The 18,128-nt window shown below is 37.2% G+C and overlaps 2 protein-coding genes across 2 annotated transcripts; one reads left to right on the top strand and one right to left on the bottom strand.

The window, feature by feature from the left end:
• Positions 1-3,637: 3,637 nt before the first annotated feature.
• LOC107806956 (uncharacterized) lies at positions 3,638-7,209 on the top strand. Its single transcript, XM_016631230.2, has 7 exons — positions 3,638-3,917; positions 5,093-5,208; positions 5,311-5,429; positions 5,646-5,808; positions 5,895-6,121; positions 6,348-6,666; positions 6,836-7,209. The coding sequence occupies exons 1-7, from the start codon at positions 3,759-3,761 to the stop codon at positions 7,071-7,073; spliced, it is 1,341 nt and encodes a 446-aa protein (XP_016486716.2). The 5' UTR covers positions 3,638-3,758; the 3' UTR covers positions 7,074-7,209.
• A 1,387-nt stretch (positions 7,210-8,596) lies between these two features.
• LOC107806955 (pentatricopeptide repeat-containing protein At1g15510, chloroplastic) lies at positions 8,597-12,150 on the bottom strand. The gene has a single exon (XM_016631228.2). It carries the CDS (start codon positions 11,812-11,814, stop codon positions 9,184-9,186), a length of 2,631 nt encoding a protein of 876 aa, XP_016486714.1. The 5' UTR covers positions 11,815-12,150; the 3' UTR covers positions 8,597-9,183.
• Between the last annotated feature and the right edge of the window lie 5,978 nt (positions 12,151-18,128).

Raw genomic sequence — 18,128 nt, 5'->3', positions numbered from 1 at the left:
GACCCACAATTTTATACGAAGACAATGCTACATGCATAGCCCAATTGAAGGGAGGATTTATAAAAGGAGATAGAACGAAGCACATTTCACCAAAATTATTCTATACACACAATCTTCAGAAAAATGGTGACATTGATGTGCAATAAATCCGTTCAAGTGACAATCCGGCAGATTTATTCACTAAATCTTTACCAACATCAACTTTTGAGAAGATGGTATACAAGATTGGAATGCGGAGACTCAAATATTTGAAACAAAGTTTTCATCAGGAGAAGTAAAATACGTGATGTACTCTTTTTTCCTTACTAAGGTTTTTTCCTACAGGGTTTTTCTTATAAGGTTTTTAATGAGGCAGCTAGAAATGCGTATTACTAAATATGTGTACTCTTTTTCCTTCACTAGAATTTTTCTCACTGGATTTTTCCTAGTAAGGTTTTAACGAGGCACAATACCTTTTAATGAACATCCAAGGGGGAGTGTTATGAAAATAATTATTGTGGATGTCCATTTATTACCCCACTATAGATAATCTTCCTGAAGAAGATTATCCATTTAGTACTCTGTTGAAGTTTATCTACAAGCAGCTGATACATGCAGGTTGCAAGTAGCTCAATGAAATGATTTGCAGCAGTTTCTTATTAAACATGCAGGTTGCAAGTAGCTCATGCAGACAGCTTACAAGCAGCTAAAGAAAAGCCTTGCAGCTGCTTCCTGAAAAGCCTCGCAGCTGCTTCCTTTCTTCTATAAATAGAGAAGTTTTCAGTTCATTATGTACAACAGTTTGAAGTTGAATAAAAATATCAATCTCCCTCTATACTTGTCTTCAGTTTCTTTACTTTACTGTCTTTATTTTATAACAAAATCTTCACTTATTGTGTAGTTAAAATAAAAATAAATATATATATATAGAATGAGATAAAATGGTAGCCACGTTTACATAAATGGTTGCCTTAGCTTTTTTGTATTTTTTATTTTATTTTTAATTCAAAATTGCCTTATCTTTTTAATTGTTTATAACAAAATGAATCTAAACCATAATATAGGTGGGTGGACACATGGCATAAATCGGTGAGTAATTTTTAGAAATCACTATTGTTTAGTGGTTATTAACTTACTATAGTTATCATATATATAATTACTTCCTATACCTATTATTCAGTTGTTACAGTAGTGTATTCATATGTATTCGCGCTGCTGTATTCATAAATACAGTTGAATACAGTAGCAAAAAGCACCTAAAATCAGGGCAGTCCAGTTGTACGCGCATGTATTCACATGTATTCATGAATATAACAGTAAAAAAAATGCCTAAAAATATGGCAGTCCAGCTGTACGCGCATGTATTCACATGTATTTGTGCTACTGTATTCATGAATACATCAGTAAAAAATACCTAAAATCAGGGCAATCCAGTTGTACGTGCATGCATTCACATGTATTCGCACGCATGTATTCATGAATACATCAGCAAAAAATGCCTAAAATCAGGACAGTTCAGTTATACGCGTATGTATTCACATATATTCGCGCTGCTGTATTCATGAATACAGTTGTATTCACATGTATTCGCGCTATGTATTCATGAATACAGTAACGGAAATCCCTTAAAAATAGGTATGTCAAGTTGTCTAAGAGAGAGGAAAAACGTAAATAGGCGTATTTCATGCCGCAATGGTAGTATATACCATAAAATACTTATTTTGCTATAAATATAAAAGGTAGCTATAGAAAATAATATTTTAAAATAATTTTAGTTTATAATAAATAGGGTATATACCTTTGCTAAATCGATCTATGTATGGAACAATACTGGACCAATTTTCACTGGAGGGGATCTCATTCCCACACACATATATCGTATTTGGATTTTTTACACGCTTGATCCTTTTTTAACTATTGTTTAAAAAAAATAGTATCATTTATTGTTTATTCCATAAAGAGCATTTTTCCCCCATTATTAGCATATTATAAAAATTAAGCTCAGCATTTAATAAGTTAATTGACTCACTAATCACAAGAAGTAATTTTTTTGTCCATCTCCATTCTCCCTTTCCAACATTCATCTTCTTCGCTCCATTTTTGAAAATCTGATGTATATGTGAATGCCACCTAAATTCAAGATGTATTGATTTATACATCTTTTATACTTTGTATATCAAGTATCACTTTAATTCAAAATGTATTTTTATGTATATAATTGTTGTATATTTATTTGTGAAGTGCCATCTTATTTTAAGATGTATTTTTAATATATATTTTAAATATATTTTATATGTCAAGTGCCATTTTAATTCAGGATGTATTTTTTATGTATATTTTTTTGTATATTTATATGCCATCTTAATTAAATTTAAGATATATTTTTATGTATATTTCACATATCTAAGTGTCATCTTAATTGAAGATGTATTTTTTATGTATATTTTTTATATGTTTTAATTCAATGTATATTTTTTATATATACGTTTTGTATATGTTAACATATATTATTATCGAAGTAAGATCTTTATGTTAAGAAAGGAAGAAAGAAGCAAGAGAAAAATTTAAGAAAGATAATTTTTAAAAAAACGAATGGAACAAATTTAGAAAATATATTGGTTTCGGCAGAAAACAAAATTAACAAGATGAAGAAAAAGATGGAAAGCTAATATATAAAGAGGGAAAAAAAAATATGATTTTTGTACAAAGAATTATTGATTTTTCATTCAAATTGCTTATGTTTAGGGATTAATAATTAATATTTCTATTTTAATGAAACTGTGTGCTACAAATATAAATATTTTCATGTCACAAATATAATATTGGGTTTTCTGCTGAGAATTTGTTATATTTCTTTTAAACAGTGACAGTTATGTAAAGTTCCCGATGTATTTAATATAAACTAAATTTGAACCCATAATTTGAAATGTACAAGGAGTTTAATACTAAAAACTTTGAACCCATCAAATTCAAATTTTGGATTCGTCTCTCGTCCTAATGTAACTCTTATGTCAATGTGTTTAAACCACACAAAAATTAATGATTATATCTTTGGCATAAACATGTTTGCTTATTTTCTTTCAAGCAAAAAAATAAAATAATAAAGAATAAAATGTCAATAGCAAATAACCATTTTTATTTTATCATGTCGTGTTGGTTCTTCCCCCCCCCCCCCACCCCCCCCCTTCCGCCATTTATTTTATCCATTTCCTCACCACTAAACTCTCCTAAAATAGAAAGAAAAAGAAAAAAGTATTGACTACGTGGGTAGAATTTAGTTAGAGCCTAGATGTGTGTTGACATGTACTCACTTGGTTTGTCATACTAAAAGGAACTTTTCACGTGACCTTTTACTAAGGAGTAATAGATTTGTTCCACTCATTGGTTTTCTAAAACTCGTTCAAACTTCAATGATGACCTGTGTTCTACAACTTTCCATTTCTTTGACCGAATCACCCCATAGTTTTCATACATCCAGGTCAGCTGATAGCTTATTCGACAAGGCTAATATGGTCTTTTCAAATACGGTAAGACTTTAACGAGGAACAACCGAATTACATACGAGAGAGCTGTTAAGGCAGTAGGCCAGCATATCTAGCCGTTACACCTCTCAACCAATTGAAAAAGGGAAAAAACACAATTGTTCTACTTTTTAAAAATGACATGACCGTTGGTTCTCTTCCTCTCTTCATCAAAATCACATAAATCTCTGACACTTAGCTCTGTTCAGCGCTGGTTTTTCCTCCTTCATTTCTCTTCAAGAAAAAACAGAGGCATCAATGGCTGGAGATCTTGTTTTTACCCCTGAAGAAATGGTGATTGACAAGGGACTAGGATACCCAAAGGCCTATGCCAAGATCTGTAAAGACAGAAGCTTTGGCCCCTTCAGCCGCGGCCCTCCTTTCGCTTTCACTCCCTATTCTCTACCACATCATGAGGTAACATAAAGAATCAATTCAATTCTCTTTATTTCAAGATTAATCAGTCATTTTTCAGAAGGAGGAACTTGGTGCTCCGAATTATATCTAATTCACCAAATCTGATTAAATTACTGTATGGAGAACTTAATATGGCTTTTTCTGTCTCACCATAAAGAGTGGATTAATCTGTTCCCTCGGGAAAAAAAAATTCCCCCAATTTTATGTTGAATTTTCGTTGTATTTATGGTGCATATGATTTCTAGCTTCTAATTGCAAGTTAAATTCGCCTTCTTCATCCATTATAAAGCTTAAATGGACCTTAATTGGTAGTATAGTTATATCCCTAAGTGGATATCACGGATGGATTTAGGATTTAAACTCGATGGTTTTAACCTTTATCTTCTCACAATTACACTCAATGAACATTTACAATTACGGTTCGAATTTTAATATTTGTTGATATTTTAGTGACTTTTGTACATGGATATCTATGTTTTGTGCAAATATAGTTCAGTTGAACTCGGTGGATTATACATTGCATCCGCCTCATAGTTGAGTTAAACCTTGTGAATGTTATTCAATTTCTAACTCCAATTAAATCAGTGATTTTCAAGTAGCCAGTGTTCTAAAAACCACTTATCTGATATTGGAAAACAAGTGTCCCAGATTATAGTTTCCTTTAAAACAGTGAGGGGTCACTTGGTAGGGTGTATAAGAATAATGCTGAATAAGGTGTATTAGTAATGCCGGGATTAGTAATGTATGAGTTAGTAATGCAAGCATTAGTTATGCGGAGATTATTTTTTATCCACTGTTTGGTGTGGTGCAATAAAAATTAAAATGCCCTGCATAGCTTTTAAGAAAATTAGTTTTTAAAAATTTCCTTGTATTCTTTAGCTTTATAAGGGACTTTAAGGACAATTTTGTCTTTAACCGTGCTAATGCATGCATTAGTTATACCTTGGTTTGTTATGTATTAGTTATACAAAGGATAATACCAAATAAGTTGTATAACTAATACTTGCATTAATAATACGTAGGTTGAAAAAGTATACCAAACAAGGGATTAGTATTACCAAAAGCTAATGCATGCATTATTTTCTCTAATGCATCCTACCATATTTGTACTTAATTTTCTGGAGGAATTATGTGCTGCCTCAAATTTTGATCATTGTTATATTGATTGATAATAGGTTTTGAGAGCCAAAGAATTGGATGACATGTTCCCTATCATTGATCCAAATGCACAACCCAGTACAAAACCGAAGATTTTCCTGTCTCTTTTGTGGAAGCAACTCAACCATCTCGGGTAAAACTGGATTGTTCATGCAATTCAACTTATCCAATATGAATAATTAGGACATGCTTAATAAGAGGTTTCTCATTCTTGATTATAATTTTTGAACTCCAGGAATGCAGGGTTTGATCCTGAAGTATTTCGAGTAGACTCATATGGCAATGTTCTGTATTATCATGCTGATTCAGCTTCACCTCTGGCTTGGAAAATTGATCATTGGTTTCCTTGCTCCAGTAATTACTCATCATCTTTCTGCATCCTTCTGTTTTTCCGCGCAAAGTTTGACTGATGTACCTGGACAGTGTAAAGAAACTTTTACACTATAAGGTCACCTTTACCTGTTGTAAAAGCTTACACCATCTGTGTATATAAGTTAAACTCTTCTGCATTAGTCATTTTTTTCTTCATTTTATGAGTTCTGAATTTGTGACAATTTGGTGAAATTGCAGGAGGAGGACTAACTGTTCCAAGCAATCTGAGGATAATGCAGTGGCAATCATGTAAGAAAAAGAATAATAAGCTGGAATTCCTTATACCCTGGTGGGATCTGCAAGTTGGTATATCCATAAACCAGTTCCTGTCCATCTTTGCTATATCAAATTCAGATTTCAGGTTGGTTGCTGTATGTTTGTTGAATGTTTTTCCAGTTTAAAAGTGATATTTTGCAACTGCTAGATGCTTACTGTCATTATTTTCAGGCGCAGAGCATTTTCATGGTTGTTTTCTGAAGGTGAAAATGAAGAACTGAATGCCTCACAAACTGTTGATTCCCATGTTTTTCCTCATCATTTTGTTGAATCGCAAGAAAAGATTGGCCTGGCTCCAGCTGCTGTTGTTCTAAGTCGAAGAGAGTCTTTTGATTCTTCCTCTACTCTGAAATCCTTGGATATAAATAGAAGACCAAGATCAAACACTCCTATTGTAGGTTAGTCTCCAAATAATAAACACCATCATCTGCTTCTTGATTTTAATGTCTTGTGAGAATAGACAAGTGTATAGTTCTATTTTTTCAAGTGACTGAGAAATCCTCGAGGGCCAGTGGGGCCCGTCCCTCTACCCCTTCTCCACTTAATTACCAAAGGCTTGGGGCGGTGGTGAGACTACTCTTTGTTTCTTTGGTTTTGCTTTTTAAAGTTTTTCTTTTGTGACAGCTTACAAAAGATCAAAGGCGGATTTGAAAGAAAATGAAGATCCAGGCATGGTGACCAATCCATACCAAGCTATTGTGATGGCTAGAGATTCTTTGAGACACAGAGAAGAGACTTCAAAGATGCAGGCAGAAATTCAGAAATTAGACGATGAAGTGGGTGAATTAAAGCAAAAGACTGAGGAGGAGAAAGCAGCCGTAGAAGAACTGGAGCTAGTCCTAATAAAGAAAAGGAGGAGAGCAGAGAAATGTCGACGACTAGCTGAGGCACAATCTTCTTATAGAGCTATGCTAGAGAAGATGATTCGAGATGCCATGCACCAGTAAGATCACTGAAAAACATGTCCACTAGAAAAATAAAAATTCACGAGTATTTGATAATAGAGATAATTACATTCTTGGGCCGCCTAAAAAATAATAGCCGGAAAATGTATAAATATACATATAATTTTTATTATATGCTCTTACTCTATTGGTTTATGTTACTTGTAGGAGTGTTGTGTATAAAGAACAAGTGAGGTTGAATCAGGCAGCAGCTAATGCTCTTATGGCAAGACTTGAAGCTCAAAGAGCAATTTGTGATTCTGCAGAGAGAGAGCTACACAAGAGATTCAAATATAGAGATGAACTCGAGCAACAGATAAGACCTGAGTGGGACCAAACAAGAAAAAGATCAAGAATGGATGAATTTCCAGATGAAGAGAGAGCTACACAAGAGATTCAAATATAGAGATGAACTCGAGCAACAGATAAGACCTGAGTGGGACCAAACAAGAAAAAGATCAAGAATGGATGAATTTCCAGATGAAGAGGGAGATGAGAAGACTCTCCTCTGTCTTCCTGGCAGCAGCTCAAGGGCAGAATTAGAGAAAGATGATCAGAGAGTTCTATGCTTGCCAGGGATGAAGTCCAATGACAGTATGCATAAGGAACTAAGAGTATTTCTGGACGAGGAGCAGAAAGCATATGAGGCAAGACTCTCTCTAAATGGAGGACAAGAGAAAGAAAGACAAAGCGACAAGGCTATTGTGCAGGCAAAGGACGAGGATCCAACAGAGAAGAAGATTCAAAATACAGAAATACAAGAAGAAGGGATAACATACAATGCCGGGTTTCCCACTTTTCATGAAGCTGAAAGAGAGGAGGAGGACGACGAGAGCAGAAAGCAACGTGGGAAAGGAAATGTTGAAAAATGGCTTCAGTTGCTTTTGGATAACTCCCAAGAACCTACCAACTTTAGTGTTCAGACTGCTGAGGAGAACAATAATGGTAAGAAAACACTTAATGCAGGAGAAGATGAAACTAATGAGATTGATGGCACGATAAGAAAGCAGAACATCAGACATCCACAGAACGAGATAAAGAAATCCAGATCAGAGGAGTCAGAAATAGCTGAGAAACAGCCGCAGAAAGCGGCCAAACAGCTAGATAAAGAAATCCAGATCAGACATCCACAGAACGAGATAAAGAAATCCAGATCAGAGGAGTCAGAAATAGCTGAGGATGTGAAACAGCCACAGAAAGCGGCCAAACAGCTAGAAGAAACAAAAAGAGAGGAAATTGTTGAAATGGCAGAGAGGAAATCATCATTTTCAAACAGAGAAATTGGAAAAAAAGAAGAAAGAACTGAGCTTAAAGGTCAAAAAACACCATCCAGGAATCCTCCTCCCTACAGATTACTTCCAGAAAGGAGAGCCAGTGATGTAGGTTCTGCTTCTAAGGGAGTAGTTGGGAGATCTAGCAGCTGTGAAAGAACTGAAAGGAAGAGCGAAAAGGAAAAGGAAAAGGAAAAGGAAAAGGAAAGGGAACTCTTGAGGTCTGACAGTGCCAGGTTGTTTAGGCGTATCCCGTCTTCCCCATCTCTCCTCTTGAGTGGCATGAAAAAGAGAGTGGATTGCATAAGGAAGAAGCCCTCAGTTGTTGGTGATGATAGCGATGAAGGTCGGGTAGGAGGTAATGGCTTCATAAGATCATCCATCAAAACAATCAAGAAAGCAGTGAAGATGTAGGCCCTGATACATAGAACTAAGTTCATATAGTTTGGTTGTTATTGCTAGTGAGTGTTGGCTACCAAAATGAGTGTGTGAATGGTGCGCGCTTTATTTCTGTGTAAAATAGTGTACTATTATTCTTTTTGAAGGATTTGTAATAACAGCTTGTTGTTTGACGTAAGTATCCTTTGGAGTTTGAAAACATGTCCGGTTATGTTTTACCAAGACAAAATTAGATCGTGCAGAAAGATAAGAGGAAAGGTTTCTGGCACAATTCTTTCAGTCAACAATTTTGAAAAGACAAGTAGTTTTGTTTGTTTTCATGACCCTCCATGTTCATGCAGTTCTACACGCAACAACATGTACTATTATCTAGACAAGCTTCCCCGCTCTTTGAGCACAAAGTCATACCACCACCAAGATATACAGGTTTCTATATCCACTTCGCTAAAGTAACAAAGGACTAGCGTCTATCTTCGAGTATGATAGAAAGGTATGTGCTATATACAGTGCATCAGGCATCTCTATGTTGAGTAAATTGTCTTTTGAGATTGCAAACATTTCACAATGTTCTAGCTTTCAAGATCATTACCACAGGGGAAATAAACATTCCTGCAGAAGGGCAGTTGATGTTATCTGCGGAAGCAACAGACGTGCAGTGCTGGACTGTGGATGAGATTTAGCAGTCTACCACATCATTAAATATCAGCAATAGCACCTTCGGGGGTGTATTGAGTTCTCTAGCCAGGAGCTAATTCAGCTTCCATTCTATGTAACCTGGCGCTGCCCGTTCACAAGCAAAAGATTCTATTTTGCTAACTGTGAATTGATTCTCCCCTGTTATGAATTTCAAGTTTCTCCCAAATAATTTTCATCCCCACATGTGCATCTTCCATCCTTAAAATGGTGGAAATGCTCAGTGTCTCTAACTGAAATCTCCCTCCGGACAACCTCAGAGATAAACTTGATTGTGTCATGACAGCTCTTGCACATATAGAGATTCTTTGTGACCCAAATTGGTGTCCCTGGAGCAGTATTTATAAGCCCAAATGCAATAGCCAGTCTCTCGCTGTGTCCACAAAAGATCTCGGCTTTTGAATCTTCAACCTCATTTACTATATATCTTTCTGATTCACTACGACGTGCTGTTTTCATTTTTTCATAAAATCCTTCCAAAACCGCATTGATTTCCTTAATTTTGGGGTGGAAATTATCACCACTAAGGAATGCATGTACATTTCCCTTTACTTCTATCCAGCTGCAACCAGGATCAACAGTCAGTCCTCTTTCTATCATAATCTTCCTTAACGTTGCAACTTCATCCCATCTGCCACTGTCGGAATAGAAGTTACATAGGAGAACATAATACCCAACACTTCTCTCATCAGTTTCAAGAATATGTCTAGCAGCTAGTTCTCCAAGTTCAACCTGCCTGTGGATCCTACACGCATTCAATAAAGCCCCCCAGATAGCAGAATCAGGTTTCACAGGCAATGTTATAATAAAATCATAAGCATCCTCCACTAGACCTGCACGGCCTAGCAGATCAACCACACAAGCATAATGCTTCAGATTTGGAACAATGCAATATTTACTCTCCATGCTATTTAAATAGTCAAGGCCTTTAGTCACCAACCCGGATCTACTACAAGCACGTAACAGAGAAATGAAAGTAATCTCGTCAGGCTTTACTTTTGAAGTAAGCATTCCATCAAAAAGCTCAACCGCGAGTGCACCTTGCCCTCGCTGAGCATAGCCAGTCAGCAAAATATTCCAAGCAGTAACATCCTTTTTCTGCATATTAAACAGATTCAGTGCAGGGGCAATCCTTCCACACCTCACATAGAAGTCAAGGAGTGCATTGGGTAAAAAACCATGAAATGCCATAGCGTTCCTCAATACATATGCATGTATTTCTTTACCACACATCAGTGCACCGATTCTAGAACATGCAGAGAGGACAGACACTAAGGTAACGGTATTGGGATCCTGATAGCGTTTCATTTGACTAAACAAAATCAAAGCTTCCAAACTGTGATTATTAATCCGAAGACCAAGAATGATAGATGTCCAAGATATGACATTTTTATCTGGTATCCTGTGGAAAATTTCCAATGCCTTGTCAATACAGTTGCACTTCGAATAAAAGTCGATCAGAGTGTTTGAAACAATCACGTATGCTGTAAGTCCTCTCCTTTCGGCTAGTTCATGAAGCTTAACACCCATTTCTAGAAGGCCCAATGAAGTACAGGCAGATAGAACAGAAGCAATAGTAATCTCATCCGGCATGACACCTTCTAGCTCCATCATTTTGTACGTCTCCACAGCCTTCTCAGGAAACCCATTACTCTCATAACCCGAAATCATTGCAGTCCATGAAACTACATCTTTACACTGGATCCTATCAAAGATCTTCTCTGCTTCCTCCCAACTCCCAATAGCCGAATAAAGTTGAATGAGAGAGTTGTGCACCGAAACATCACTATAAAAATCCATTCTTGACACGTACCCATGAAGCGCCTTCCCTAAACTCTCATCCCCAAGAGCCTCACAAGCTGAAATCACACTTGTCATGGTCATCAAATCCGGAAAAAATCCAAATTCCCTCATCGACGAAAACAACTTCAACCCTTCCGAAAACTCATTGTTCTCAAAGTAACCTGCAATCATAGCATTCCAAGAAATTGTATCTCTCCTAGGCATTCCATCAAACACCATCCTCGCAATGAACACATCACCACATTTCACATACATAGTAACCAAAGCATTAACCACATCAATTTCCGACTCATACCCAAATCTAAAAACATGAGCATGTATCTCCCTACCCATTTTCCAGTCAGGCAAGCCACCACAAGTCCTCAAAACACACGGAAACGTATACACATCAGGTCTAACACCAACCCACAACATCCTTTGATACAAATCCAAAGCCTCATCAAAGTAACCATTTTTCGCATACCCACCAATCAAAACATTCCAAGAAAACACATCTCTTTCCTCCATTTTCCCAAAAACATACCAAGCATCACCCAAATTCCCCAGCCTAACAAACATGCTCAACAATGCATTTCCTAGTCTCAAGCTTAACTGGGACATACAGTTAAGTATACATGAAAAAACTTCACATGCTTCGTTAGATGCCCTCTTAAATTCACAAAGCCTAGCTAATAAAACAAATGTTTCTTCTTCTATAGTCCCATGAAGTTCTTTTACTGACTTTAAGAATATTATGGCTTGTTCTAGCTGGTTGTGGGAACATAGCTGGATAAGATGGGAATTGGGGTCAGTGGTGGGAGTTGAGGTGGAGGAGGAGCTGAGGAGGAAATTTTGCTGGGTTTTTTTTAAGAATAAAAGGTGGGATTTTTGGAAGATGTGAGAAAAGTTTAGAGATTTAGAAGAATGGAGTTTAGAGAATTGAGGGTTTGGGAGGTCTAAGGAAGGGAGGGAAGTAGTTGGGGTTTTAGCAGAGACTGCCATATCGGGAGGTGTAACGAAGGAGCATGTAGGATATTTTTATCAGCCGGGGTTTAAGGAGATGGTTTAAACGGCTATCAAACGCCAATAGCAGTTTAGCCGATAAGAGATACTTCGAAATTCCCTATTCGGCGTCGTAGAGAGTATTTTATATTTTGGCTAACCATTTTTCTGGGGTGTCGTGATATAAATTTTAACTGATAGAAATTGAAATTAGTTTGTTCTTAATATAAATCATCTCCTCCTCCTCCTCCTCTCCTTCTTCTTTTAATTAAATTAATTCAACAAGCATATTTATTTTAACATGTAGAAATTAGAATTAGTTTCTTGCTATTGGAAAATGATAACCTTCTAGATCGAACAATTTGGAAAAATTTGGTTAGGGTTTTCAACGCAGAGAGAGGATACTTTCATATGAGAAAAACAAAATGAGAGAAAAATGCCGATGGATCCTTCTAGATCCAACACTGTATATTTATATAGTGGGCCTCAGTCGGGTGCCCAATACAATTAAATTAGCCTCCTAACTAATACACTAACTAAAACAAGCTGAAACAATATTTACAAAGATAGCCAAAATAAATACTATGGCCTATTATATGACTAGCCACTAAGTTTGTGGTTGGGACTAGAAGCTAAATACTCCATCATGTCAACACCCCCCTCAAGTTGGAGGGGAAAACCATCTGCAACTTGGATAAGAAATGGTGATGAAGATTGCCAGGCAAAGGTTTGGTGAGTAGATCAGCCAACTGCTTGGTGGTAGAAACATGAAATAATTGAATTAGCCCATCACCAAGCTTGTTCCTAATGAAATGGCAATCAACCATAATATATTTGGTCTGTTTATGAAAAACATGATATTTGGCTATATGCAGGGCAGCCTGATTATCACAAAAGACATAAAAATAAAGCATAACAGGAACAACAAAATCATTCAAGAGCCTGGAAAACCAAGTCAACTCAGCAACCACCTTGCTCAAAGCCCTGTATTCAGCCTCAGTAGAAGAAAGTGAAAACAACATGTTATTTTTGGACTTCCAACTAATGAGGATACCACCCAAAAAATACATAATCCAATGATAGACCTCCTAGTGTCACGGCAAGCAGCCCAGTCACTATCTGAATATGCAGTGATAGATAAGTCAAGAGAATCAGAATAATACAAAACCAGATCCATAGTGCCCTTGAAATATCTCAGAACATAGAGAGTATCATACATATGAGGGACCCTAGGAGATTTCAGAAATTGACTCAAATGTTGAACAACAAAACAAATACCAGGTCTAGTATGGGTGAGAAAGAGCAACTTCCCCACCAGACTTCTATAGGACTTAGGTGTAGGGAGCAAATCACCAAAATCAACATGCAATTTAGTGTGCAACTCCAAAGGACAGACCGCAGGAGTAACAGAAGTGCAGCCAAACTGCTGAAGCAAATCTGAGACAAATTTCTTTTGATTGAGAACAATCCCACCAGAAACATGACACACCTCAATGCCTAGGAAATAGTGCAAAGAGCCAGATCTTTGATCTTAAACTCAGAGTCTAGGAACTGCTTTAGAGAAGAAATCTCAACAGTATCATCCCCAATAATAATGATATCATCAACATAGACAACCAAAAGGACCAAATGCCCAAGATTACCTTTGACAAACAGGGAATAGTTATTGAGGGAATGAGTATAACCCCTAGAATACAAAGCCTGGGATAACTTGGCATATTATTGCCTAGAAGCCTACCTAAGACCATAGAGAAAATTCTTCAGTTTGCAAACAAGGGGCAGAGAAGTAAAAGGAGTAGACACAGACAACCCTTGGGGTAATTTTATATAAACCTCCTCATCTTGATCTCCATGGAGGAAAGCACTGCTGAAATCTAATTGAGAAAGAGACCAATGTTCCTTAACAGCCACAACCATTAAATACTTGACAGTAGACATTAACTACATGGGAGAAGGTTTCAGTAAAATCAAAACCTTCAGCCTGAGTATCACCCATCATGACAAGCCTAGCTTTGTATCTCTCAACACTACCATCAGCATTATATTTGATTTTATACATCTATTTATACCCTATAGGCTTCTTCCCAGCAGGTAGAGGAATAACATCCTAAGTCTGATTGGAGTCTAAAGTTTCAAATTCCTTTCTCACAGCATCCTGCCATGCTGGAACTAAAGCGGCCTGAGAGTAATTAGCAGGTTCAGACTCTAAAAATTGTGAGGAAGAATGGGCTGCAGAGAAAGAAGGAAGTTTGCAAACATAATCCTGCAAATATGAAGGAGTAGCATGTTGTCTAGAAGGCTTCCTAAGAACAGGAGAAGGAGAATAGGAAAGAGGGAAAGGTATATCATGATTGAAAAGTATAGGAGATGGAGCACCATGAGAAAAAGTAGAGTTAGTAGAGGAAGAAGTAAAAGAAGGGGAAGAAGAAGAAGAAGAAGAAGAAGAAGAAGAAGAAGAAGAAGGAAAAGGAGAAGGAGAAGGAGAAGGAGAAGAATCAGAGGGATGTAGAGGAGAAGTAGGAAAAGGTACATCATTAAGAGGAGCAGCATGACAGTAGGCATAAAGGGTACAAAGAAAGGAGGGGGGGTGGTAAAAGGAAAACAATGCTCATGGAAAATAACATCTCTGGAAACAAAACATTACCTAGTAGTCAAATTATAGAGCTTGTAACCTTTCTTGGCAAAAGAATAACCTAGAAAGACACAGGAAATAGCTCTGGGCTAGAGCTTATCCCTTTGGGGAATTAGAATAGTAGAATAAGCCAAACACCTAAATACCCTTAAATGAGAATAGTTATAAGGCTTCCCATACAGAACCTCATAGGGAGATCTATTCTGAAGAAGTCTAGATGGGATCCTATTAATCATGTAAGTAGCAGTTAAAAGACAATCCCCCAAAAAATTAACTGGAAGTTTAGACTGAAAGAGTAAGGCTCTAAATGCTTCAAGAAGGGTCATGTGTTTTCTTTAAACCACACCATTTTGTTAGGGTGTGTGAGGACAAGTAGTTTGATGAATGATCCCATGCTCAGTAAGAAAAGAAGAAGTAGCATGGCTAGATCCCAACTCCAAAGCATTGTCACTCCTAATAGTTTGGACTGACACATTAAATTGGGTGTGAACCATAGCTAAGAAGGCTTTGATTAAAGAGAAAGCATTACTTTTGGACCCTAATAAATGAGTCCAAGTTGCTCTTGAGAAGTCATCAACAATTACAAGAAAATATTTGGAACCAGAAGATGTAGGTGTGTGATAAGGACCTCATATATCAATGTGTATCAGTTGAAAAGGTCTAGTGGTTTTAATGGAGCTGTCAGGAAAATGAAGCCTAGTCTGTCTAGCCATAGGACAAATAAAACAAGAAAAATATTGTCTAGATGGCAGAGAAGTAGACAAAACAGATATATGTTTTATAGCAGTAAAAGGAATATGTGCTAGCCTTTGATGCCAAACATGATCCATATTATTATGAACAATATTATTACATGACAAAGGTTCATCTGTGAAATAGGAAATAATACTACAGAATGAGAAATATTGCTAGAATTACAGGAAGAAACATTACTGCATGAAATAGGAACAAAATGCACAGAAAATGGTACTGAGTCTGCTGGTCTCTTCCAAGATTGCTTGTATAAACCAGCTTTCTCTTTATCAAGTTCCAGAGGCATCTTCAAAGAAAGGGTTTGTAGCATATGTAACAGACAGGAAGTGAAAGTGAATAGTACTATACAGTGCAATTATTTTATCAACTTATGAACTGAAATTAACTTGTGTTGAAAAGAAGGAATGAACAAAATATTGTGTAATGTAATAGAAGGAGTCAAAGCAAAAGATCATATTAAAGTCACTTTTACTTTGTACCCATTGGGGAGGGTGACAAGATAGAGTATAGGTAGAGGAACAATATTAGTAAGTAAGTCCTTATTAGAAGTCATATGATCGGTTGCCCTTGAATCTATTATCCATGTGACAGAATCAATATGTGTAAGCATGCAAAGTTTAGAACCAGAAATAGGACTCTGAGTTAGCATACTACCAGCAAAGTTAGCAGAACACATAAGATTGGATGAAGGATTGGTAGACTCTCCCAAAGTTGAATGTTGCAACAGACTGATCAATTGAGCATACTACTGTCTCGTAAACCCTGGAATGACTAAATTATGAGTCTCGCCAGCATGAGCAGTAGGAGTTGGGTGGATACCCTCAGTGAAATTAGGGGCAGACTCGTGACCATTGAACTTAGGATTACCATGTTCTGAACTATCAACACTAAAAACAACAATTCTCTTTCCCTTGAAGACCTTAGATTTTTGTGGAAACCTATGAAGTTTGAAGTATCAATTAAATGTCCAGATTTCTTGCAGTATTTACAGAACAGGTTCACCTTGTTCTGGTCAAAATTTCCTCTTTGTGGATATTGCCTGGGAAGAGTGGGATTAGGATTAGGATTGAAGGTTGGGACATGACTGACACCAGGATTAGGACCCACCTTTGCATTAGTGTTTACATTGAAAGACATTGAATCAGGGTTGAACTGGGAATTAGATTGAACTTATCTTTGCTTTTCATTATTAAGCAGTATATTATAAGCGTTGTCAAGACTTGGTGGAGGTTGCATCATAAGTAAATTGCTCCTGACACCCATATATATCTCATTTAAACCCATTAGGAATTGGAAAAGTTTGTTCTCCTCATCCTCATGTTGAATACCAGGCTTAGCAGCACAAGTGCATCTTTGTGCATGATCAGTGCAAATGACCCCTAGTTCATCCCATAATTTCTTCAATTTATTAAAATAGGAAGCTATGTCTAGTGCTCCCCGGGAATTATAGGCTAATTCTCGTTTAAGTTCAGAAATCTTTGCCCTATTTTCAGTCACATGTCTAGCTTAGAGCTGAGTCCAAATACTTTGAGTAGTTTCAGAGTACTGCACACTTTCTGCTATTTCAGGGGAAAGGTAACTAGTCAGCTAGGAAATTACCATATTATTGCACCTATCCCAAATTTTCTTTTGAGGTCCACTGGTACTTGGCCTAGTGCATGTACCATCAACAAAGGCTATCTTATTCTTTACGAACAAGGCAACTATCATCTTACTCTTCCACCTCCCAAAGCCATTCCCTGAAAAAGGAAAAAGAATTAAAGAGATCCCGGGAATGTCAGAGGAATGGACAAACAAAGGACTGGAAGCGTAACGACCCGACCAGTCGTTCTAATTTCTAGAACCATATTCCTCTAAATAAGACTTCTCGTACATGCTTTTACTATTTATGACTTGCGAGGATGGTTAGTTCGGGATTTGGAAAGGTTCGGGTTGAAATCGGAATACTTGGTTCCTTAAGGTTGGCTTAAAAGGCCAAGTTTGACTTCGGTCAACATTTTGAGTAGACGACATCGGAATAGGAATTTGATGGTTTTAATAGGTGCGTATGATGATTTCGAACTTGGACGTATATTCGGATTGGATTTTGGATGACCCGGGAGCGTTTTGGCGCCTAATAGTGAAAGTTGGTTCTTGAAAGTTTTAGAAGTTCTTTAAATTTGATTGGGAGCGGGTTTTGGTGATATCAAGGTCCAAACGGAATTCCGAGATCGAAAATAGTTTCATAATGTCATTTAAGACTTGCACGCAAAATTTGGTGTCATTTCGAGTAGTTTAACTACGTTTCGACGCATTGGAAGTAAATTGAAGAACTTGAAGTTCTTAAGTTTGATTCAATTGGTTTTGGGGTGCGATTCTTAGTTTTGATGTTGTTTCGGGTGTTCCGAGAGTTCGAGCGAGTCTGTTTTATGATTTCAAACTTATTGATATGTTCGGACGAAGACCCGAGTGTCAATCGAACGAGGCTCGAATGAAGATGAGAATTTGGAGCAACAACCGAAGCATCAGGTCTGTCATAATCGCACCTGCGCTTGGTCAGCTGTAGGTGCGAGCCAAGCCTCGTAGAAGCGGCCAAGGAAGGGCCGCCTAGGTTCTGCAGGTGTGGCCCATTCTCCGTAGAAGCGGGACCGCAGAAGCGAAAACCCGTCCACAGAAGCGACGCCAGCCGGCCCAGGGGAGTTTCGCAGAAGCGGACTTTTATCCGCAGAAGCGAGGGCGCAGGTACGGCCCTATGACCGCAGGTGCGGAAATCGCTGGAGGCAGTGAACTTCATTTAATACGGGACTTAGGCATTTTTCTCCCATTCTTCATATATTTGGGCGATTTTAGAGCTTCAAAAAGGGAGACTTCAACCTAGCTATTGAGGGTAAGTAATTCCTATCTTAATGTGAGTTTAATACATAGATTATTGGTATATTTTAACATAAAA

The sequence above is a fragment of the Nicotiana tabacum genome, chromosome 4 (genome assembly GCF_000715075.1).
Source record: "Nicotiana tabacum cultivar K326 chromosome 4, ASM71507v2, whole genome shotgun sequence".
NCBI classification, from domain to species: Eukaryota; Viridiplantae; Streptophyta; class Magnoliopsida; order Solanales; family Solanaceae; genus Nicotiana; species Nicotiana tabacum.
This window is presented reverse-complemented; position numbering and strand designations above follow the sequence as displayed.